Source organism: Mesoplodon densirostris, chromosome 1, assembly GCF_025265405.1.
Source record: "Mesoplodon densirostris isolate mMesDen1 chromosome 1, mMesDen1 primary haplotype, whole genome shotgun sequence".
NCBI lineage: Eukaryota > Metazoa > Chordata > Mammalia > Artiodactyla > Ziphiidae > Mesoplodon > Mesoplodon densirostris.
This window is the reverse complement of record NC_082661.1, coordinates 77,593,215-77,617,133: the sequence shown is the minus strand read 5'-3', so window position 1 is coordinate 77,617,133 and position 23,919 is coordinate 77,593,215. Positions and strand designations below refer to the sequence as shown.

Below are 23,919 nucleotides of genomic sequence, written 5' to 3'. Positions count from 1 at the left end.
AAGTGATAATTAAGATACAGCGATAGGAAAGGTTACAAAATTTGAGAGTCCTTGATTAGGGCACATTTTTATGTAAAGTCAAAGCTAAGATTTTGATTGTTCCCATGTGCTTCAATTATCACCAAACCAATCTTAAATTATCTTATACTTCTGAAGGTTCCAAATAAATTTAGATTTCCAGATATAGCAGGTTGGAACATAGTAATTTACCATCTTTTCTGCCTATTGGACTTGTATTGTGGATCTGCTAGGCATCAAGTGCCATATTAAACATGTTCTTGCCACCAGCTTCTACAAAATTGATGTCTTTAATCAAGTCATGAATATAAATTTGATCAATGCCATTCTGTATGGATTAGGATCTAAGGATTTATGCATAAAAGTTATATATAAGAAGATATATCCTCACATATGCAGAGTCATGTTGGAGACATCCATGGATTTCCCCATTTTCACACTTAGATTGCTAGGTTAGGTCAAAGCTAAATTCTAATTCCATATAGTTTTATGGAATAATCAGCCTTCTCTCTTTCCTAATCTGTTTCCAGTTATTTAGCCCTTTTCCCCTAAAATCCATGGAGTAGAGTTAAGCACTATCTTCCCTTTAATTTCATAGCTTATTTGAAGGAGCTTTGTAGGGAATGGAGCAAGATGACAGAGTGCCAAGCGTGAAAAAGATTGGGTTCTTGAATCTTATTTGCCTCCTGCTAAATTATTTGGGGGATGCTGCAGTCATTATTATTCAAGAGTAAAATGACACTGGAAAACAATGTATTTTTTCAAGGTAATCATTCAGTTTTATTTTAAAAAGGAGAGGAGAGTTCTTTTTTGATTTTATGAGAACAAAGGCAACAGTCGGGCATTTCTTTGGCTAACTCATGCAATCCTAGAGTAAAATTTAAGCCCAGGTTACTTTGATAAGATTTAAAGGAGTAAAACATATGTGAATACAATGATATTAGATCTGTGTAATTCTGAATAATAAAATAAAGATTAAGATGATAATATTGGTCCCTCAAGTACTGGTATTTAAACTTTAAAAATCAATCAAGAGAGAAGATTAAGTGGTTTTTCTTTGGTACTAAAAATGTAAAGCTAAGACCAAATTGTTCTATTTTCACAGATTTAAGATACAAAGAATGATATTTAAAGACATTAAAATGGCTATTAAATTCTCTTCAGTTTGTAAAGAATCTCCTATGAAGCACACTTAGAAGAAATCCCTGAGTACATTAACTACTCTGTTAGTATCTTCATAAACAAAGAGGAACAATTTAAAGTACTTAGCAAAAGCAGTATCTATGTATAAGACTCCCTCCAGAGTGCTTGTAAATTAGGCCACCAAATATTTAACGGGAGAAACAATACAGTCACAAAATTAAAATATGATATTTGAACACATTAACCATTCACATCAAAAAACCAATCTCTTATGGTGTCTCTGTTTTGTTTTAGCCACTCGATATTGTTTTTCACTGTTTCCAGCACTTGCTCCCTAGGTTTTTCTCCTGCTCCAGCTTCTGGATATCTTTTGAAAAAGCTCTCCACCTATAAAAGAGAAGGAAATAATTAAGAAAGTAATTTTAAGCCCAATTATTCTTCAAGGATTTTCTTTACACTCTGGATTTATTTTCTTCTTCCCTGGACATTCAGTATCACTGAATAACATTGAGATACATTTTCTGGTGCATCATTTAGATTGAGCCCATCTCTCAGATTAGCAATCATTACCCATGGCTTTTGGACACCTGGCAGCATGTCACACAAAAAAGGCCCTGATGTATTGGGGAAGGAGAGCAGCACACTGGTGGCTGGCATGCTCTTTCTGCTTCTTCAGGTTTCTCAATTTTCTGCACATTCCCCAAGGTGTTCCCTGGAAAATCTGGTCTGTGGAATGATGGCTTTCATTCCAGGAGTCTGGAGTATTTTAATACACATTCAGTTCATTTATTGAGGGCTCATCAAAAAATCTCTGTTAAACTTGGTTCATTTTCCCTCTTCCCTCCAAAATCCTCCCCCAAACTCCACCATAGTAGTATTTGCTATTTATAAAAATAAGGATTATTTTGTTTCTTAATACAGAGGAATGTAACATTCCAATATCTAACACAGGTACTGAAAATTCATACAATCTCTATTTGTGCAACATGAATGAACATTCCCTACCCCCTTGGAATTGAGATATTTGAGATCTGAAAGATTTGGGCTTAGTTTTGAAATTCCAAAACTGTGAATTCAGAAAGGAATCAATTCTTGACCAGCTTATCCCAGGATTACATTTACCTGGAAAGGGGAGACATACTGTTCATGCTTTGATAAACAAAATGGTCTCATGGAGCCTTCTAATCCTCCTAAGGCCTCACTTTTCTCAACTTTTAAACTTTATTTATTTCTTGGTTGTTTGAATTTTTTTCAGTTTAGAAAAAACTAGGTGTACATTTAATTATATATAAGAATTATTTGTTTTTTCTTGTCTTCTGGGATCTGAATAGAGAAAATATCACTTCTCCTAGAAAAAAAATTAATTCTGTTCCTTCCTTGACAAGTATAGAGGAATTTATCTTCATACCTGCCAGAGTTGTAGTTCAGTGTTGAAAGACTCTGCTATAGTGACAATCCGGCCAAGGTTTCTGTCATTGAGTGTATATCTGAAGAGAAATTTAGGGGAGGAAAAGGGTATATAAGTGCCCAGAACTTTAAATATTTTCTCTAAATGCAGACATATCCTTTTTATTTTGGGAGTTTTTTAAAAAGTAATTTTCAAAGTACAGAAAGTACAAAACACAGTAAGTAAACATATTTAATTTAAAATCCATTTAGGAGAAATTCTCAGCAAATTCTACACTTCTTTTTCTAGACATATCCACACCACTTACTCAGAGATGGTAGACTGCTTTTTACATTCCCCATATCTGTTCTCCTTTATTCCTGCACACATGAGAACCACAGTCAGATGACATTTCTCAGCCTTCCTCAGAGCTAGGTGCAGACAGGTGATCCAGTTCTCATCAGTGGAATATGAACAAAAGTGATATGTTCTGGGCTTCCCTGGTGGCGCAGTGGTTAAGAATCCGCCTGCTAATGCAGGGGGCATGGGTTCCAGCCCTGGTCCGGGAAGATCCCACATGCTGTGGAGCAACTAAGCCCGTGCGCCACAACTACTGAGCCTGTGCTGTAGAGACCGCGAGCCACAACTACTGAAGCCTGTGTGCCTAGAGCCCGTGCTCCGTAACAAGAGAAGCCACCACAATGAGAAGCCCGCACACCACAACAAAGAGAAGCCCCTGCTTGCCACAACTGGAGAGAGCCCATGCACAACAACGAAGACCCAATGCAGCCAAAATAATAAATAAATAATTAATTTTTTAAAAAAAGAAGTGATATGTTCAACTTCCACCTCCTTGCTTAAGTAAAGGGAAATGCCTTGCCTTGGACTTTTTTATTTTTCCCCCTCCCCTTCTTCCAAACTTCAACCACACAGATAGAATAAGGTCAGACTACCCTAACAACTTGGAATGCTCACTTCAGGAGACCAACCTGAGTGAGAAATAATTATTTATGTCCTTTAAGCTGCTGCATTTCTGTGTTTCTGTTACAGCAGAATAGCTCTATCACCTTTATCCTAACTAATACTCTATGTGTCTTCCAGCAGGCACAGGAATTTGAATATAGGCTATTTACTCTGCTTTCAAAAAGCTTTATTAGCTGCTTGCATATTTGGGGTTATGATCTATATCAGCCTGCTAAGCAAAGACACTTGAAGCTGGGTGCAAAGATAGCACTTTAGAGATAATATTCTATTCCTATCTCTTTTGCATTTTCTCTCTTAAAGAGCAAGAATCAGAAATTTCCTTATAGAACAAATTACAAATCATTGTAATACAGGTAAAAATTTCATCCCAATTAATCACAGTGTAAGAAAAATAATCACAAGAATTATGTATAAACCTTGAACTGTTGGAATGTTGGGGAAAGATAAAGGAAATATATCAATATATAAAGAGGTAAGCAAACATTAGGAGAAATTTTACATTTAAAATTTATCACATAACAGAAGCAGAAATCGTGAAATAAAAAGTAATAAAGTTTGTCACATACACATTACAAAATTTTATACTAAAGAAAAACTGCCATAGAATTAAAAGTAAAAATTTATTATTTTGTTTTAAAAAGGGCAAATATTTTCACTATAAAAAGAACTCTTACAGATTGGCAATAGGGAGAAATATGCCAACATGAAATTAGCAAAGGAATGAATCAGCAGTTTTCAAAAGAAACATAAAGAGAAAATGTACTAATGGAAACAGATGAAATGTTCTAATAATTATCCACAATTTCAGTATACTAGGTCGTGTTCACTCTTATCACAGACACCGTTGAATTTAAATCCATTATGTCTTTCATCTTTCTTCTCTTAGAAATCTAAGGCAAGCAGTTTCCCTTTACTTAATGTCATCAGCCATTATCCAAAATGTAAGAATCTCAGTCATCTATGCTCAACACTGTCCTTATAATGTGTGTACCTCCTTGCCTCTGACTTAGCTGTCTAGAGCTGCCCAACCTCTCAAACCCGCCACCTGGCCCTCTGGAACTGCCCCTTTACAGGGAGTACTACTTATTTGGAGAATGTTTATTTTCCCACATCCTCCATAGCACCAGGCCAGAAAGGGAATTGGTGTGGTCATGCTCCCCATTGTGGATTCCAAACCATTATTCCTCCACTCTCTCTTTAAGAACCTCTGTTCCTTCAGGTTCTTCCCCTTCATCTCATTTATGATACACTTTGGCACCTGGCTCCTATCATCCTTTCTACTTCAGGCCATGATTTCAAGGTCCACATGGATGAAGATATAACAGCTTAACACCTTAGTTTCTTGACCTCCTCATTTTCAATGGTATTTTCTCCACTCTACTCCAGCCACCAATTCCCATCATCATACCTTATGATTATCCATAGGTACTCTGACTCTAAAATTATTAATTTATGCATGCTCCATGACATAATTTACCATTCACTTTCCACTATGACCATTCTTTGACTTTATCTGGATTTCTGACCCATTGACCATCCCTACCCCTGTTTTCTTCTGGATCATCAGCTCTTCCTTTGCTTTTACTTGTTTCCTTATATAGTTTAGATTCCATGGTCTACCATTTTCAGTAACATTTTTGCCTAAGCCCTAAGCTGTCTTATATTTCAATAATTTGAGTCTGGCAAAACTCCAGCTTCGGGTGAAATTAACTGCTCATATCCTTTGTTTGTACCATGTGGACACATTCTGTCAAGGGAGGTCACCCAACTTTCCCCATATTGTTTCACTATAAATTCATGGCTGTCAATCTTAAATGGGCCCTTCACATTGACAGTCCTGCATTATCCTGGTCAACTCATTCTCTTCCTCTTTGAATTGCCTTTTGCAAATGTTTTCACTCTCTTAAAACCTCCAAACACTCTCCCTCTTCCCTTCCTCCTCAGATGATCTTGTCTTCTAATTCACAGAGAAAATACATAGTAACCTCTACATCTTTTAGCTTACAAACATATAAATATACGTGTTTTCCTTCTATCATCCATGCTTTGGTTCCTATTTCTCCCTCACTTTCTCAAAAACATGAATTTTTAAAAAATCTTTTCCTGTCTTACATATTAAATCTCTCACTCTTCACTGGATCTGTCTCGTCAGCTTTTAAGTATATTAAACATATTAAAATATCTTCCATATAAAAAAAGGGAAAATCCTCTCCCTTGATCTGGCATCACTCTCTTAATGTCTTCTCTCACCTCCCCATTCATAGTTAAACTTTTCAAGAGGCTTCTCTACATTTCTTGCCTCCATTGTCTTACTACTGACTGATATATTGATTTGCTTCCATTTGAGTTTTGCCCCCACCACTCCACTGAAAGACTCTTTCTGAGTTACCAATAAGTTTAATGAGCATTTTTATTCTTTGATTTATTCAAACCTTAAGCAGCATTTGGCAAGGGACTCTAACTTCCTTGAAACAATCTCCGCTTTAACATCTCAAAGGAGACTCAAAAGGCAGATAGATATATATATAGATAGATAGATATATCTGAACTCATGGTTCTTCTGCAAACCTTTTCTGGAAATCTAGACATTTTATTCTAGTCACCTCACTTGCCTCCCATTTCTAATCTGCCAAATTCTAAATGTTCTTATCTTTTCATCTTCACCATTATATCCATAGTACAGTCCCTCACTGTCTTTTGCTGGGACTACCCCAATAACTCTGTAATTGCTTTCCCCAAATTCGCTCTGGTCTGTGCTTTACTTTACCACCAGAGCTTTCTTTTCAGAGTAAAATTGATCATTTTACTTTCTTACTTAAAACCTGTAGTGACCTTATCATTGCTCTTAGAACAAAAGCCCAAATCTTAATGTGACCCTGAAAAACTTAGCCCTTATCTTTTCTCTTTTCTGATAGTAGCATGCAGCCAGGAAAGCTTTGCCTCCTGTTCATATAATTCACTCCTGTCCTTCCTTCAGAATTCAGCTCAATCATTACTCCCTTAGGAAACCCCTTAACCTTCAACTTCTCTTGACTTGGTCAGTTTCCCCATTACACTCTTTCAGTGAACCCTGAACCTCTTCTATTTGTAGTTATTACAGTTTTAACTGTACTACATGTATTTGTGTGATTCTTTACTTAATATTGATCTTCATTATTAGACTCTAAGCTCCATGAGAACAGAGAACCAGATCTGTTTCTCCTTGTATACTGTTGTACCTTGAGTACCAAGCACTGTGCCTAGCACATAGTAGATGTTCCACAATATTTACAGGATGAAAGAATTATAATTTAAAATGAGATATCAGTTCATGTACTCAATTAGCAAGAATATTTTTAAATGACAGCACTGAGTATTGGCAAGGGTTGGAAAAATAGGCAAAGTTAATAGTAAATTTTGTTGTGGATGACAGTTTTGCAGCATTCATCAGAAACTCTAAAAATGAACACGTCCTTTAACACAGCAATATTACTTCTACTATTATTTGTATCCTAAGGAAATTCTCAAGGATGTTCAAAGAGAACAGAGGTTCAGTTTCAAAGATGTCCATCAATACATCATTTATACAGTGGAAAGTTTGGAACAATTTTATTATCCAACAGATGGAGATTGGCTAAGTAAACTAAGATGTATCTACACATTGAAATATGACTGAGAATTTAAAATAACATCGAAGAAGCATACTTAAAGACATGAAAAGATATCCACAATATAGGATAATATAAGAAGAAGCAGGTTATAAAACCATATGTCTAATATAATTCCATTTCTGTAAATAAATGAACAACCATAGGAAAATGACTCAAGGAAAAACAGCAGTGTGACAACAGAGGTTATTTTTAGGTGGTAGGATTATGGGTGATTTTTGTATCCTTATTTTTGCTTATCTGCATTTTGTGCAAAACAATACACACCTATTTTGTAATAAGAAAACTGAGATTTTAAAAAAGGAAATCACACTAAGTTCCTGTAATGATATTTTACAGATTCAAAGAAAGTCTGTTATTACAGGTAAGAAAACAGTTTTTCCAGTGACTTTCTATAATTTCTATAATATTCCTCTTCTGTTTTGTTCTTTGTGACTAAAAATTGAAGAATATATTTAGAAATTAGCAATGAATAGATTGAATAAAAACTGCAACTACCTGTATATATATCAGAAATATAAAAACAAAATATGTTCATTCCAAGAAACCATCATATGAAGTGTACCATTTAAGGGGAAATATGCTGTATATTTATCATATTGATTACTTTTAAAATGAAAATAAGGATTTAATTATATCTTAAATATTTTGAAAAATAATTATGTAAAAATAATCTTCTTGGATTTAATATTTATGTAAGTACTATTACGTTATCCAGAAGAAATGGTTTTGATGCACTTAAAACTTTTAGTTAAGTGCTTATTAAATTATCTTGTTTATGAGATACTGTTTAAATGACTTCAGTCATGTCCCATTGACTTAATTTTTCATTCATAGTCATAAATTAAAATCAGACTTTATCACACCACACTATATTGGCTTATTGAGTTCATTCAACTTCATAGTTTCATGTAAGAGTTTAGTGGAATAAACAAAAGCAAACAATAATTTCTGAAGTATCTTTGGAACTTTGTGGTTAAGTCTCAAGCTGGAAAGGACATTAGTGGTGTGGCCATCAGCTGTCATAAAAATCACATAACAAAAGCTTTATAAAACAGTTTATTTATTTTAAGATGACAATAAATTGTTCAGAAACAAAGGAAATAAAACCACACATTCTGAAGTCTGGAAAACATTTAAGAGTTTGAAAATATTTGACTAACGCTTGGCTCATTTCTGTTTAATTTGTCTTATCCAATTTTAATGGGGAAGTTATATTTTTTTCAAACTAACCATAAGTAATATTGAGCTTTTTTGTTTCTGACATGTGGTTATTATATAATTTTATGTTTTAGGCTATTTGAAATGATACGTCATGAGAATTAGATCATTAGACTATGAAGAAATATTAAAAGCCTTGGGAGAGGGTTTTGGAACTAGCACTGCAAATAGTTCATCAATTTGTTTTTCCTGAAAATTTCAACATTAGGTCTAATAGATTTATTTTAAGGCCAACTGTTTATGACTTTATGGCAATGTAACACCTGTTCTTTTTCCTACTTCTTAATTCTTAAGAGGTATAACAATGAACTAATTTTTAAAAATGAAATATGCATTATTTGAAATAACTCGCATGACAGCAATTCAAATAAGCCTTGAGAAATATTCTGTTTAATAAACAATAAGGAAGTGCCCACTTTATTATGCAAAATAGAATATTATTTACTTATATTTTCACAATAATTTAATAGTAAGCATTGTTCTTCATCTACATAGGTTTCTTACAGCATGTACCCCCCAAAAAAGTTGTGTAGTCTTTTCAATTAAAACAAAATACACAGTACATGTCATTAGGCATATATCTTTCAAAATGGAAAGTACTACCTTGCATAATATGAACTATTACCTCCAGATAACATGTTCTTAATAGGTAGATTTATTAATTCTAAACCAAATAGTTTATTGAAACAATTATAAACAGATGAACAGAGCATCATATACACACCACACACACACACATACACAAGCATGCCAATCAATCTTCATAGAAATGGATGAGCAGTTACATTCAATAGTTGCAAGAATACAAAAGGCAAAAATTTATCACACGTAAGCAAAAGCAATGTAGGGTATCTTTGCTGAGAGCTAGAGATATAATTTGGATCTCAGAAGGATAAGAAATGTGAATGAACATAATGGCACACTGGTTAATTGTAGGGTAGAAAAGAGTATAGAAATAAAAAGTTATCTTTGCAGTTAGTATTTCTGATAAGGTGGTCATTATGCACTAGGCAGTGCTGAAGGGAAGACAGGAGAGATTAGGAGGAGATGACAGAGGCCATTTCTTGGTATGGGGATTACAGATGGCATAGTTCTTTGGTCAGTGTTTACATATTTGTTTGGGACATATAATCTATATTTTATACTCTGTCAAAGAAGTATCTTTTTAATGGAAATAAGCATTAAATTTAGAGGATCAAGACCAAGAGTAGCAACATTTCTTCCATATGAGGCTGAAGAAATAAGAAATTTAGGAAAGTATCTCTTTAGCTCATTTGCTCATCTCTTGTCCTTGCTACTTATTTTAAAACTGCTATTGCCCGGGAAATATAGTTTGCTTTTAAGAAGGGAGGAATTGGGAGATTGGGATTGACATATATACACTATTGATGCTATGTATAAAATAGACAACTAATGAGAACATACTGTATAGCACAGGGAACTCTACTTAATGTGCTGTGGTGACCTAAATGGGAAGGAAATCCAAAAAAAGAGGATATATGTATATGTATAGCTGATTCACTTTGCTGTACAGTAGAAACTAATACAACATTGTAAAACAACTATACTCCAATAAAAATTTTAAAAAAAGAAATTTTCAAAATACCCAAAGCTTAATTATCTGGTTAAGGGTGGCAAAAGTTATCCATATGAACTCAGTAGATGTAGGGCTCTAATGGGAACCCAGATCCAGGAATTATCATTTCGTTTTCATTAAAAATTAATTGAGAACTTAATATGTGCCTGACATTATGCTAGGTGCTAGCACAATAGGCAGAATTAACTTGTTTTAACCAAACTAAAAATAATGCTTAGTCATCTTTGCAGATTTCAAAATTCTGTTGATCAGTTGGAAACACTACTTTCCAGAAAAGGAATTATGCTTAAAATTAACTAGTATATTGCTTCCCTGGAAGGAAAATACCATGATCCTTACCTCTGATAATATGCCATTTCAGATATCGTATAGATGTCAGAGAAAGCACAGAAAAGAGAAAAAAGAAAGAACTTGTAGATGGTATCAGACAAAGAGAACAATAAACCATTAATCTGATCATCTCACCTGTTGACTAGATATTCCCAGTTGAGCTGTATCCAATTCCAGGCCATAGTCTTCCCATAGCTATTACGTGAGATGTATCGAATGACTGTAAACACATCCTGAGTTTTAATAAGATTTGAGTCCTTGAGCAAATCCAGATATCTAAGAGAAGCCAAACAGAAACACAATTCAAAATGAACTTTTAGTGTTCACCCTTAGCTAAATTCCAATAGAACATCTCTTTCATTCCAGTAATTCAATTCTTGAGTCACCAATTGACACAGTCAATTAAGTAAGATAAATGATAAAACAAAATTTAATATTTTCTAAAATATTTAACTTTTTAAAGAACAACCTATAATTTTGAGGACTAGTGTAGTGTAAACTTTAGGAACATTTAAATTATTTTGGAGGTACTAAAAACAACCACAATTTCAACTATTAATTTAAAAAATTAATTGTATTTAATAGAAGCACTTCATCCATTTTACCTGGTTATTCCATTATACTAAAAAAAACCCAAACCCAGCAAATTAAAGGAAAGTAATTATTTTATATGGGATTACAGTTAAGTCTTATTTGCTCTTCCCTAGATTGTAAAAAACAACTTTCTAATGTAATTTGTATGGTTGGATTAGTTGGCTATAATTATAGTATAATGCAAATAAGTGCAAGATAAATTAAGTGACCAAATCAATAGATTTTTATTAAATTTATGCCATGGCTGTACCCAGAGGGAATATCTGAACATGCTCTGGTAAACTTCCAGGAACTGCACTGGTGTGGTGGGCTCCTGAATTTTGTACAATTTATCTCTTATCCTGTAGTTCACAAGAGTCTTAGTAAGGCATCTAAGTACTTGCTAATTTTCTCATCATATGCAATTAGCACAATGCCATCAAAGTAATGAATCAATATAATGTTTTGTGGAATGTCAAGATGATCAAGTTCTTGATAGACTATCTTAGGGCAGAGAGACGGAGAATTCACATATAACCCTAAGGTAAGATGGTGAAAGTGTATTGTTAGCCCTGCTAAGTAAAAGCAAACTGCTTCTGGTAGTCCTTACAGATTGGTTATCGCATTGTAATTTACTATTTATGTTCTGCCTCTCCCAGGAACCTATAAGTTTCTCAAGGATAGATTTCATTCTTGTTCATTTTTATTCCTACAATCTATATACCTGTACATAGAAAGGACATCTTAAGTGTTGTTTAAATGAATGAAGTAAATAACTCAGAAACCATAACTAAGCAAAAAATAAAAAAGGCAGAAGCTAGTTGATTTGAGACATAAATGTGGAGTGGGAGAACATTCATAGATGGGCTTCAAGCAGTCTTTGTACCTTCTCAGTGGAATGTAAATACCTTTTGGGTGTATGTCTATGCATGTTGTGGCAGACACTCCTCTGCTGACAGAGACCAGTTTTGTTCTGGGCTTGGGTCAAGGTATCCTTGATCCTAGGGAAGGTAAACTACTACCCCATCCTCAGAGTATCATGATTGGCCCAAATCAGTCAAAGGAATTCAAGTTCATCCTAGTCAGCAAACGATCAAATGGTAGATCCAGAGTATAACCCAGAATGATCAAGGGTAACCTAGTTCTGGATTATGAGGGGAAGTGGAGATAACTGACCACTTATCATAAAAGACAGAGCCTTGTGAGGAGAAGCTCTTTTGCTCCTGTCCTTCTTCCATTGGATGTATTTGTGTGAAGGCAAAATGCTTGGAGCTCTGGAAGTCATAAGACATCCAACATGTAGAGGATGGCAGAAAAGAAAGAGAAAGAGCCTAGGTCTTAGATGAAAACGTTGAACCACTGTACACAACCGGAAACTCCCTACCGCCAGAATTTTTTTTTTCTTTTGCGGTATGCGGGCCTCTCACTGTTGTGGCCTCTCCCATTGCAGAGCACAGGCTCTGGACGTGCAGGCTCAGCGGCCATGGCTCACAGGCCTAGCCGCTCCGCGGCGTGTGGGATCTTCCCGGACTGGGGCACGAACCCGTGTCCCCTGCATCGGCAGGCGGACTCTCAATCACTGCGCCACCAGGGAAGCCCTCCTCTCCAGAATTTTTTATATGAGATTACATGTGTTTATTTTTTAAGCAGCTCTTACAGGGATATTTTGTTTCTTGCCAGGAAAAAATTATTTAATAGATTTTCTTGGAAACATATCATCCATAATTAGCATTTTAAAGAGACTGTGACATATAAATTATCAAGTACCAATACATGTAATTTTTTCAAAAGTTCCAGCTTACCTTGACAAAAGAGTAACATTCTTCACTGATGCTAATCCATTCAATAGCTTTTCTTTTTCTTGAGCTAATGAAGTTTTCTGGTATTGCTGAAGAGTGTAGTTCCATGAAGTCTCATTGCCAGAGTTCTGCATTCCATACTGATATACCAGAAGCCTGAGATTTACAGGAAGGCTAGAAGAAGAAACAGTATTTCAGAGATTTTAATTCCTCATTTCTCAGTTTAAAGTCTTCCAGAAATGAAAACATGGTGAACAGTTACCTTACAGTCCCAGTTAGCCACTCCTGAAATAGCTGGGAAGCGTTGTTCAAGGCATCACTGTCTCCCACCTTGCACGCGAGCCCTAATACCGAGGCACGGAGTAATCTAAGAAAAGAAACACACAGAGCTGGGGCCTTAAGCACTTTTCAACATGTCTTAACATACACAAATACTAAATGAATATTAATTTTTAAAAAAGTAAAAAATAACTTTGTGAGGTGGTCTCCAGTATCATTCCATCCCAGAGAATTTGCAATGGGCTTCACTTGATCTCGGAAGTATTTCTGAAATAAAAGCACCATGCAGAGTGAGTAATAATTTACTATTTAGCAACAGTCTCCCGTTTATTATAATCTACAATTCCCTGTGGTAATCTTTTCCCCTACTAGCTCAGAGAACTTTGGGCCTGTCCTAGGAAAGGGATGTATTAAAGTTTTTATAACATTGTAATTTTACTTCAGTCCTGAACATAAGAACATCCTGGATCACTCTCTAATGTTTTATAGAACTTTGGGTAAGCCCCTTTTAACCTCCACTTCTTAGTTAACATGTGTAATAAATAGAATAACACCTGACATACTTACTGCACTAAGGAAGATTGCTCAAGTATCGATGAAATGATAACTAATATTTGTATATTGCCTTAGGATTTAAAAATGGCATTTATATTATATGATTCTCACTATTCCATTACCATAGGCAGCCAATTGCTGACATTCCTATTGTACAAAGGAAACAAAGACTCACAAATATGAAAGCATTTGTCCAAGTTCTTTCATAAAGAAAGTGGAAGAGCTAGAGATTGGAATCCAGAATTTGTTTAAAATTACAAGTGTCCTGCGAAAGTGCTTCAGAAATCACAAAGCCAAGAAAAGCATTTAGAATGACTATCTTATAGTGAAATCTCAATGTGGAAATAATAGCAGTAAGAATAAGGAAAAATGATGTCATATTTTGATGAGAATAGATTCATTTTAACATAGATAAATCCATTAAAAATAGGAGCTAGTTTGTATCTATGGTTTGAAATGTTGTTTATATTTTATTTTTTTAAATTTTTAAATTTTTTTGCGGTACACGGGCCTCCGCAGCATGTGGGATCTTCCCGGACTGGGGCATGAACCCATGTCCTCTGCATCGGCAGGCAGACTCTCAACCACTGCGCCACAAGGGAAGCCCAAAATGTTGTTTATTTTAAATAAAATATTAACTATTGTATTGCTTCTAACACTAAAATACACCTTTAAGTGGTATACTGAACCAGAAATACTGATACATTTCAAGTTGAAAAAACAAATAACATCTCTTTGATTTGATTAGTCAAGTCATTATAATTTTCTTTGATTTCACTTGGCAGGCAAGATATGCTTTTGTGTTTCCCAGGAGCTCCTTCTCTCAGAAATCTTCCTATTCTGCTAATGGCTAAACATCTCCTTACATAAGATATAGCATTAACATTACCTCAATCATAGGGTATAGCTCTTTATCATCTTCAAACATGCTAATAATATAGGTTACAGCTGGAATGACTCTCTTCCATGGTAAAAATTCCTCTTCCATTTTGAGATACTTGGTCAAGTTCAGAGCCTCCTTGTAACTTAGAAGTTGAGCTCTAAGAAAGAAAAAAAAAGCCCACAGTAAATTAAAAACCATAGACTAGTTTCCTTCGACTGAAAGTACTAATATGGGGATCATAGACTTCAATGTTAATGAGAACCCTTCCATTAAACAATTAAGAAAATGCATTACTGTTAAGGCCCAATCAAAGAGGTTTGTTCACAATGATGTATTAGTGCTTTCATATGTTCAGTAATAAAGGGGAAGACAGAACATTAAGGTGTGCATTTGAAAAATTGCTATGGTAGAATTTTAGATAAAACAAAAGCCATTTAGCTATACAGTTAATATTGACAAATAGAAACTTTTAAACTTTAGGTTCACGAGCTGATTGTAGTATACAAATACACCTTTATAAGTGTATTGTATTGAATTTTTTTACATTTGACATGAATAGGAAATATAACAGTACTCGAGAACCATGAATGTTTAAAACATTCCAATTGAACTTATATTTCCCATAAAAACATCTCACTTTTTTGTACATTTCCCAATAATATTGATAATAAAAATAGATTTTGTTTCTCAAAAAAATGTGAAGTTACCATCAACATTTCAAAAATTAAAGAGTTCAGTTTCTTCCTCCTTAGAAAAGATTTTGGAGCCTTTTGAAATAATGTTCTCAGAAATCTGTTATGCCTCAAATTTCAGCCTAGGTTTTGGAAAGAATCTTAGATGGGAATCTGTCTTTCCAAATTACATTTTGAAAGTTAGAATTAAAGAATAAACTTTAAATTATTGAGAAAGTAATACTGATGCATTGAGTTCTAGTATATTTGAGGTCATTTTTTGTGAATGGCAAATAATGTAACCATATCTTGATTTCTCCCCTGAGAGTTGATAAGAAGATAAACTGGTATTGGAGAGCTAGATAAGAATAAACACCTTTGGTATCATATGATTTGCACTAATGTGATATGATACAGTTTGTTTTCAGTTCAGAGAGCTGATTTCTCCTATTTTCTCAGTTCCTGATCTTATTTAGAAGAATTTATATTTTGGAGCATTCAGCTTGTCTTATTAAAAGTATAAATAATATTGAGAAATGGAGTGTTTTATTGAGAATGTTTGTTGAGTAAAAAAAAAAATTGTAGAATTTTATGTTGACATTTGAAACTTGAGAATTTTCTAATTTGAATGATTCTCTATTTTCCCGGGTGGATAGCGCAACAGTCAGTTGTGTAACAGTCCAGTCAGTATTTTCTTAGACTACTTATGAAGAATAATTGTTGCTCTGAGGATCAAATTAACAAAAAGGCTAATGAAAGTTCAGGAAGAATGACAGGTAATTTGGTTAGAAACCTAGTGGGCTGCACATTTATAGTAGGTGAAAAGATTAGAAGGAATGGGTCTTGGTTACAAAGGCCAAAAGAATTGGCTAAATTAGCATAAGTAGAAGTAAGGAAGTAATCCAATGATCCAAAGGTTAGAGGCCCTGATGAAATACTATATATTTAACTGTTGAAAAAATCAATATCCTATCCTAGTACCTTGTTTTTTCAACATACTTGATAGCTGTGCAGTTGTTCCACTTTGGTATCACTTGTTTAAGTTTGAGTCACATGGTCAGAACACTGGACTGAGAGTGAATTTTTTGCTGGTTATTATAGAGATAATATTTCGAGAATTAAGTTGATGCACTTTTCATTTCCCACAAATCATGTTACTCTGTGGTATTTGATACTTCCGAGGAAGAGCAGTATCATTTAGAATCATGATTCTCAAGTTTGCGCATGTATCAGTAACACCTGGAAAGTTTGTTAATCACATACCCTTGGGCCCTATCCCTAGAATTTCAGATTCAGCAGGTCTGGAGTAGGGCCTAAGAAGTTGCGTTTCTCATAAGTTCTTAGGCAATGCTGATACTACTGGGATGACGAGTGAAGAATCTGTTTTTAGAACAAAGACATGTATAGTGCCCTTCCCTCCCAGACCCCCTTACAGTGCTGTGTTGGCTCCTAGCTGCACCTTCCTCAGAGAATAGCCCTTGACCAAATACATCCATCTCGCTTAAAAGGTTATGCTACCCCCACCCCTGGCCATTAATTGTCTGATTTAGGAATGCAACAGGCCAGCCTGCTTCCCTCAAGTTGGATCCACTCTGTAGTACAGTTCATGGATATGGCTTCCTACTGGAATCTGGCAAAGCTAGACTCCAGCTGAGACCATATTGTTGCTCAGCCTTTTTCCCTGCCCCAGCCTGCTTCTCTCACTCCCTATCTCTCGAGAGTACTCTCTCAATAAACCACCTATTCAGGAACCTCCATTTCAGACTGCTTTGAGGGAACTCAACCTAAGACAGCATTTTCACTCAGCTTTGAGTCTCAAACTCTGTTAAATCCATAGACCAGCAGCAGCTCTGAAAGCCAGATTTGGTTGAGGATTTTCCTTGTTCAAAAATCTTCCATTTATAGTAAGAGTCCAACCGGAGGAACTTAAATCCTAGAATTGTCCTGTAATCTATAGTGTGGAGAGGATGGAGGCTATAACTTAAAGTTCTCACAAAATGCTGTAAAGAAGAAGAAGAAAACAAAGAGGTCTTTTGAGGGAATTCTTGCTCTCCTGTCTTGGACTGAGGTACCCAGAAGATTGGGGAATCTGGAACAAAAGGTTTGTTTTTGCTTCCTCTGGTGTGACCTGGAAAGTCTGCACAGTCCTTCTCCAAGAAGCTCAAATTAAACATAGTGTCTTACCAAACATGGCTTTTGAATGGGACATTAGAAATGGTTGAGAGAGGTGGTTAGGAAGATAGAACTGACCCCATGGGCTCTCGTTCTTCAGCAGAGCCTTCAGATGGTATGGAGACTTTTGAAAACTTCCCATGTGTCTGGCCTCTCGATGTTAACTTACTAATTAAATTCAGATTTCTGGCTTAAAACAGTCTCTTTGCAATCAGCTGGATCCCTTTTGGAGTCTTTCTGCATTCCCCTACTCCCTTCTTTAAAAGGCAGTCCTTGATAGGGGGGGAAAAGTTGCGTATCTAGTTCTGTGTTGTGGTCTGGTCAGCTCTGTTAGCACCTGTAAAATGGTAAATCTGGTGTACCTAGAAGTCTGTCATCTTGGCGTGGCTGATGTTCATCTTGTGGTCTTTATTTGCTAGCCTGGCCCTCACCTTGGATATCACTGGAGCCACTACACCTTGAAGCCCGACTGAAAGTCTGTTTGGATCATTAGCTTAGGGGGCCTTTGAAGCCATCCTTTCTGCCATTCTTCCCTTGCCTAGGAACTCCTGGTCCCTCCCATGTGCCTGCTAGCCAGCACTCTCTGCTTTCCCTTGTGCTGTTCCTCACCCACTCTCTTTGGCACACAGTGGGCTGCAGAGTGCCATATAAGCTACTGAAAAGATAAAAAATCTGTAACAGGTAGACAAAAAAAGGATTTTTCCTGTTTCAGTTTTGGCAAGGCCTCCAAACCAAGCCCCTTAACCTATACTCCAAAGTAAGACGCAGGCCCATCAACTTAGGACTGACATGGTTAGGAACAGGTTTTTGTGACCCTTAGCTGATAGCCCACTACCAGCCTGCAAAAGAGATTGGAGCAGCAAAGGGGGAGAGGGGGACATTTTAGAAGAGGGCTTTTGGAGGATTCTGTCAGTGTACTGTGAATGCTGTCCTCCCACAGGGGACAGGAGGGTGTAGGATGCTTTTCCCCTCACATGAAGCCTAGAAAAGGGGCTTTAATGGAACCACTTGCAGAGTTTTATCTGTGTACCCTGGAGCTTGGGGGCACAGTGGTCTGGTGTCTGATACCCCAAGAAATCTAAAGGATGAGAGACTGTGGTTGCTACTGCTCTGACATCAGAGTGAAGATATAGGACTGCATGAGGTTGCCCATCCTTCCAGACTTTGTCAGGGGAAAGGATATATGAATACTTCCTATAGACTGGATGTGGTTCAGAGGTTTTCACTTCCTCACCTCAAGGAACTGCAGGAGAAAGACCCTTGGCCATGGAATGTGTGTGGATGGTACATATTCCGTGAAAGCACCACACAAGGAAAAGGATCAGTGTTAAACATCTACAAAGTTCAGAGAGGACCAAAAGTAGACAGCATGTCAGGATCTTTCTTGCCTTCATCTGCCCTCCTTCTGCTCTCCTTGCCTTAACACTCTGGAGGAATCAGAGGCAGCATGGTGAGAAGTAGAAGTTCCATGCAGCAAAACAGAGAGGAAATTAAGCGCTTTGTTCCCATTGCAGGGGGCTGGCCTGAAACTAGCCTGAGCTGGGGGTTGGGAGGAACTTTAAATGAAGTTGAACATTTGAGGGTTTTACTGGGCAGGGCATATAGTTGAAGTGAGTCTGTTGTGGGGACTCAGAAGTGACTGGGTGAATTTTTACTCCTTCAACAAATGTGCCCAGCTGGATATTCCATCCAGGGCAGTAAGAGTACTAGCTCTTCAAATCTCGGGGCAGGGGTATCAAGAATATTTTTGTATTTAGATCCGCCCTTTTAGTCTTGCTGATGAAACAATAGTTCCATTTCTTTTTGAATACCAGAGTAGAACTGTGTAAATTCTAATCCAGCCACATGCACTTACCTATCTAACTACGCATTTCTGCTTTTCTCCAAAGATTCAGAGTGATCTGGACCTGACTCTAACCAACACAGGTGGGGTCTGTTTCTCTTTGAGTCCCTTTTACCTCATGCATTACAGAAGGAAATTGGGTGATAACTCAATAGCTCAGGCGATTTTTCAGGTGATAGCTAAGGTATTTTCTGGATTCGTTGCTGTGTAATTCTACATGTTTCTTGGCTTTCAAATTTGTTTCACATTCTACCTTTCTGAAGCTCTTCAAAATTTTATGGGCTATGGCCAAGGAGCTGAGCAAATGTGAGAAAGTCGTTCAGTTGTATGAGTTATCTGCTTTATACACAGTTCCTCAGAGAAAGCTGTTCAAGAGGCTTTCACTTCTTTTTTTTTTTTTTTTTTTGCTTTTTTTTGCGGTATGCGGGCCTCTCACTGTTGAAGAGGCTTTCACTTCTTAAAGCAAAAGAACTGTCTGCATTGTGTTGTGATGGAAATTAAACTATAAGGTTGTTACAGCTCTGTGTAATTTCTAACAGCCAAGATTCTAAACTTTGGAAAAGATCACAATGTATTCACAGGAGAGTTTTCCTGAAAAAAAAAAATCTAAATGGTCCTATTATGTTTTAAAATGTTTATTTTTTTAATTTTTCGGCCGCACCACATAGCTTTCGGGCTCTTAGTTCCTTGGTCAGGGATTGAACCCGTGCCCTCCACGGTGAAAGCGTGGAGTCCTAACCACTGGACCGCCAAGGAATTCCCTAAAATGTTGATCATTTTCTTTCACCACTTAATTTCCCCAGTCTACACAATACCAGGTACAGAGTAGGTGCTCAATTAATATTTATTAAATGAGTGATTGACATACCATAGTGTAATGAAAATAATTAATCTGTTACATATCCAGGAGATTAAACTTGGAGATTCACCAAAGAGAATCAAGTTGTCTGTTACCTACAAAGGGAATCTAGATTGGAAATTCATAAGAGCTTTTCTAAATGCTTCTTTGCTGCTACTAAACAATGGTGGATGCTTTTTCATCAAGTAATACAATCTATTGAGCACTTCCTAAAGACCAGACAATGTTTGGTGTCCTTTATGTGCATTATTTCATTTGTTCCTCATGAGAGTCTTATAAGGTCATCTCCATTTTACTAACAATGCAATTGAAGCAGAGACAGGTTAAGAAACTTTCTTGAGGTTATTCAGAACCAGGATTTTAACCTGGTTTGAGAGCTTGTTTTTTAACCCTATAAATTCCCTCCTTAAAAATGTCACAAATGTTTTCTGACTTCCAGTATACTATCTAGGGAGTCCATGTAAAATAGTTCTCCCATGCCTTTAGTGCTGCTATACTATCCTTCCAGCCATGTATTCAGCTTATATTTAATGAACATCTACTAGGGGCCGGGCACAGTTAGGAGCTGGGGATAAAATGAATAGGAACATGATCTAGATGCCTACTTTTGTGAAACTTGCAGTTTGGTGGATGAGATGGATAATTAATAAGCATTGACAATATAATGTTATCGGATATGCAGGACCCCATAAAAGGGACACCTAACCCAGAAAAAGGGGCCATGAGGCTTCCTGAGGAACTAGCATCTCATTCTCAGTACCTTGCTTGTGTCTAAAATGAGGCCACTACAAAGCCAGCAAAGCAAGTTGGCTGTGTCCCTAGCTTCTACAAAAGTGCCAGAAATTCAAAAAATACTTGTTGAATTACTAGTGTTAGACTACCTGAGAAAAATATCTCAAAGGTACTGTGGTTACTACTCTTACACTACCCCAATCTATGTTGATTATTTTTTTCAAAGTGTAGGTTGTTTTTTTTCTAAGTATAAGTTACCTTCCGGCCATGAGAAAAAAATTCAAATTTCCTAAACGGTACCTTAATTCAATCCTAGGGTGCTATGTCTCATACTTCTTACCCCAGTGACCTGAATAAGATTTGACAACTCTAACCATAAAATCTTACAATGGGCTTGGGCTCACAGAGATGAGTTAATGAAACACACTGTTGGTCTTTTTAATAAATCAAATTACGACAGTACACTTTTGCACATTTGCAAGTGTCACTCCTAATTAGCTCAAGGACTCTGATTAGACAAACCCTATCTAAAGTCAATAGGGTAGGTGAGTTTTTGTGTATGTTAAGAGTTGATATCAATATTTTAGCTATAAGGCTCATATTAGTTTTTAAAAAAGTTATGGAAAAAAATAATGTCGTAAATAGTGGCTTCAGATATTTTAAACTATAAATTAGTACTTTGTTGTAATTCATTTTAAAAAAGATTTATGACAAGATCCACAGTATTTTAAATGATTGAATCTCATTCCAAAACCCACCTTGCCAAGGCAAAAGCGTCATCAATAAGACTTGCACGATCAGCAGGAGAAAAGTACTGGGAAGAGAAAGAAAAAAAGGTAAGAAACATGAATCTTAAAACAAAGCGTGTTGAAAAATTAATGTCATTATTATGCTGTTCTTAGAACAAAAAGAAAACAATTCACAACCATTGCTATTCTTACCTTGTGGTTGAGGGAAAGATTGGTAGCTATCCATTCCCAAGTTGATACTTCATAATTTACACGATAAAACCCAATATGGTCTGGGTTTATTTTGAGAAAAGTGTTTCCACTAGGTTTAGGAGAGTTCAAAGTGATTCCTGTGGTAGTAAATAAACACTAATGAGAAACATGTTAGCACATACTATAAACACAGAGAAATTAGACCCAGAGGGTAAAAAGAAAAGAAAAGAAATATTAGCTCAAGGAGTCAAGTTTGATTTGGATCCGAAGCCCCAAAGCCTAATTCTTATTTAGTTGCCTAACTTTAACATGTCATTGTGGTGCGTGAGCTGAAAAAGAAATAAGTAACATAAATAAGTGTCCTCTAATTTGTGACTTATTATTATTTCTTACTGGCAGAAGCTTGTCATATGGGTGAAATAATTCTGTGCTTGTCAATCCTTCAATAAGTAAAACAATGCTTAAAGACAGAGAAGTCCATGCCCTTTGAGGGTAATCCATATATTCTTAATCGTGATGGATTAACTACACAAAGAATATTCACTGGGGCAGCCTGGGGAGGGGATAAAAATGTAAGCATTTAGAATACTTTGTTTATTAAAATCAACATTCAAATTGATGGAAATGGTGATTGCTAAGCAGAGCAATGATTTGAGGGTCAGTAATGCTTTTAAAATGTCAAGAAGGCTTGCAATAGGACTAAAATCCAAATACAACATTCTTGATTTTGTGGTCCATTTCCTGCTCGTTCTCCCAATTTTATTTATCTTTGTAAAGTCTTCTGCTTCCTTATTTCAATTGATTACATCAATGTTTTTTCATCAATGGATTTACCAAATTAACTTTCTGAAGTAGCATTCAGAATTTACATAAGGCTCTAGGATATAGATTTTGGAAGTTCAACATTGAGGAACAAAGACTTATGTTTTAAGTAAAAACTACTCAAAATAATAGTTATGCTCTGACATGACCAGTGTTTGTTAGCATTAGCTAATGAACATTAGGGTGTTCGTTAGCATCCTGTACTTTTATACTTATATACTCCTTTGTTTGTGTGGACAATATGCAATTTAAATAATGATGTGGGAATACTTAGTATATTTAAATAATTTCAAATAGTTTAATGTAGTGATAATGTGGGATGTGATATTGGAAAATAGGGGATGAGGCTGGAAGTAAAAGTGAGGCCTCAGTGTGAAGAGCCACAAGCTGTGTTAAGTCCATCTTCTTTTTTTTTTTTTTTTTTTTTTAATTTATTTATATTTATTTTGGCTGCGTTGGGTCTTTCGTTGCTGCATACGGGCTTTCTCTAGGTCTTTTGTTGCTGCGTACGGGCTTTCTCTAGTTGTGGTGAGCGGGGGCCACTCTTCTTTGCAGTGCACGGGCTTCTCACTGCGATGGCTTCTCATTGCAGAGCATGGGCTCTAGGCACATGGGCTTCAGTAGTTGTGGCACGTGGGCTCAGTAGTTGTGGCTCATGGGCTTAGTTGCTCCACGGCATGTGGGATCTTCCCGGAGCAGAGCTCAAACCCCTGTCCCCTACATTGGCAGGCAGATTCTTAACCACTGAGCCACCAGGGAAGCCCAAGAAGTCCATCTTCTGAGAGATGGTAAGAATAGAGAAGATTTTTAAGCAGGGAAATAATATGCTCCAGCCTGTTTCTAGAAAGATAATTTTGATGGTGGTATGGGAAGGAGATTCTAGAGTCTACTGTAATAATCTAGGGCAAGAGAGAATGAGGCCTTACACTAATGTGGAGATGATGAAAATAGGTGATGTGTTCAAGAGACACATCACTGGTAAAATCAACACCGTCCTTTTTCTGAGTTGATGAGGACAGTTAGAGGAGGGAAAAATAGCTTGCGTGATTGGATGAATAATGGTGTTGCCCTTACAGAATAGAGGAAGATGAGTCAGTTTGGGAGGAAAGATGTTTTAAATTTTGGAAGCATTCACAAGGTTTGGAAGATATCCAGGACACAGTAGTTTTCCATAATATATAAGTAAACTCTTCAATAAGACAATAAGTTTCTTTAGGAACGTTCAGAGTAGGTTCTTGACAAATTGTAAACCTTTACCTCACTCATGTAGTATTTATCTTTCTTTGTCATTCTCCCATGGACAGGTTGTTGAAAGGAAGCTAATCTTTTGGCAGCCATACACTTTGAATGTTTGTATCAGGAGGAGAGCCTCTTGCTTAAGCACAGAGCCATATGTTATAGGAGAAAGAGCATGAACTTTCCAGTCTGAGAGACTGAGGATAAAATCATTGCTCTATGACTTA

General features: G+C 36.2%; 1 protein-coding gene across 1 annotated transcript in view; it reads right to left on the bottom strand.

Moving 5' to 3' along the window:
- Positions 1–1,200: 1,200 nt before the first annotated feature.
- Positions 1,201–23,919, bottom strand: part of ENPEP (glutamyl aminopeptidase) — a 103,560-nt gene continuing 80,841 nt past the window's right edge. Inside the window, exons 12-20 of the mRNA XM_060088564.1 lie at positions 21,635–21,771; positions 21,452–21,507; positions 14,423–14,573; positions 13,172–13,245; positions 12,962–13,066; positions 12,703–12,873; positions 10,463–10,603; positions 2,570–2,648; positions 1,201–1,548 (exon numbers count right to left, since the gene is read on the bottom strand). Coding sequence (XP_059944547.1) covers positions 1,402–1,548; positions 2,570–2,648; positions 10,463–10,603; positions 12,703–12,873; positions 12,962–13,066; positions 13,172–13,245; positions 14,423–14,573; positions 21,452–21,507; positions 21,635–21,771 — 1,061 coding nt within the window. The 3' untranslated portion in view covers positions 1,201–1,401. The remainder of the gene's footprint in view (positions 1,549–2,569; positions 2,649–10,462; positions 10,604–12,702; positions 12,874–12,961; positions 13,067–13,171; positions 13,246–14,422; positions 14,574–21,451; positions 21,508–21,634; positions 21,772–23,919) is intronic.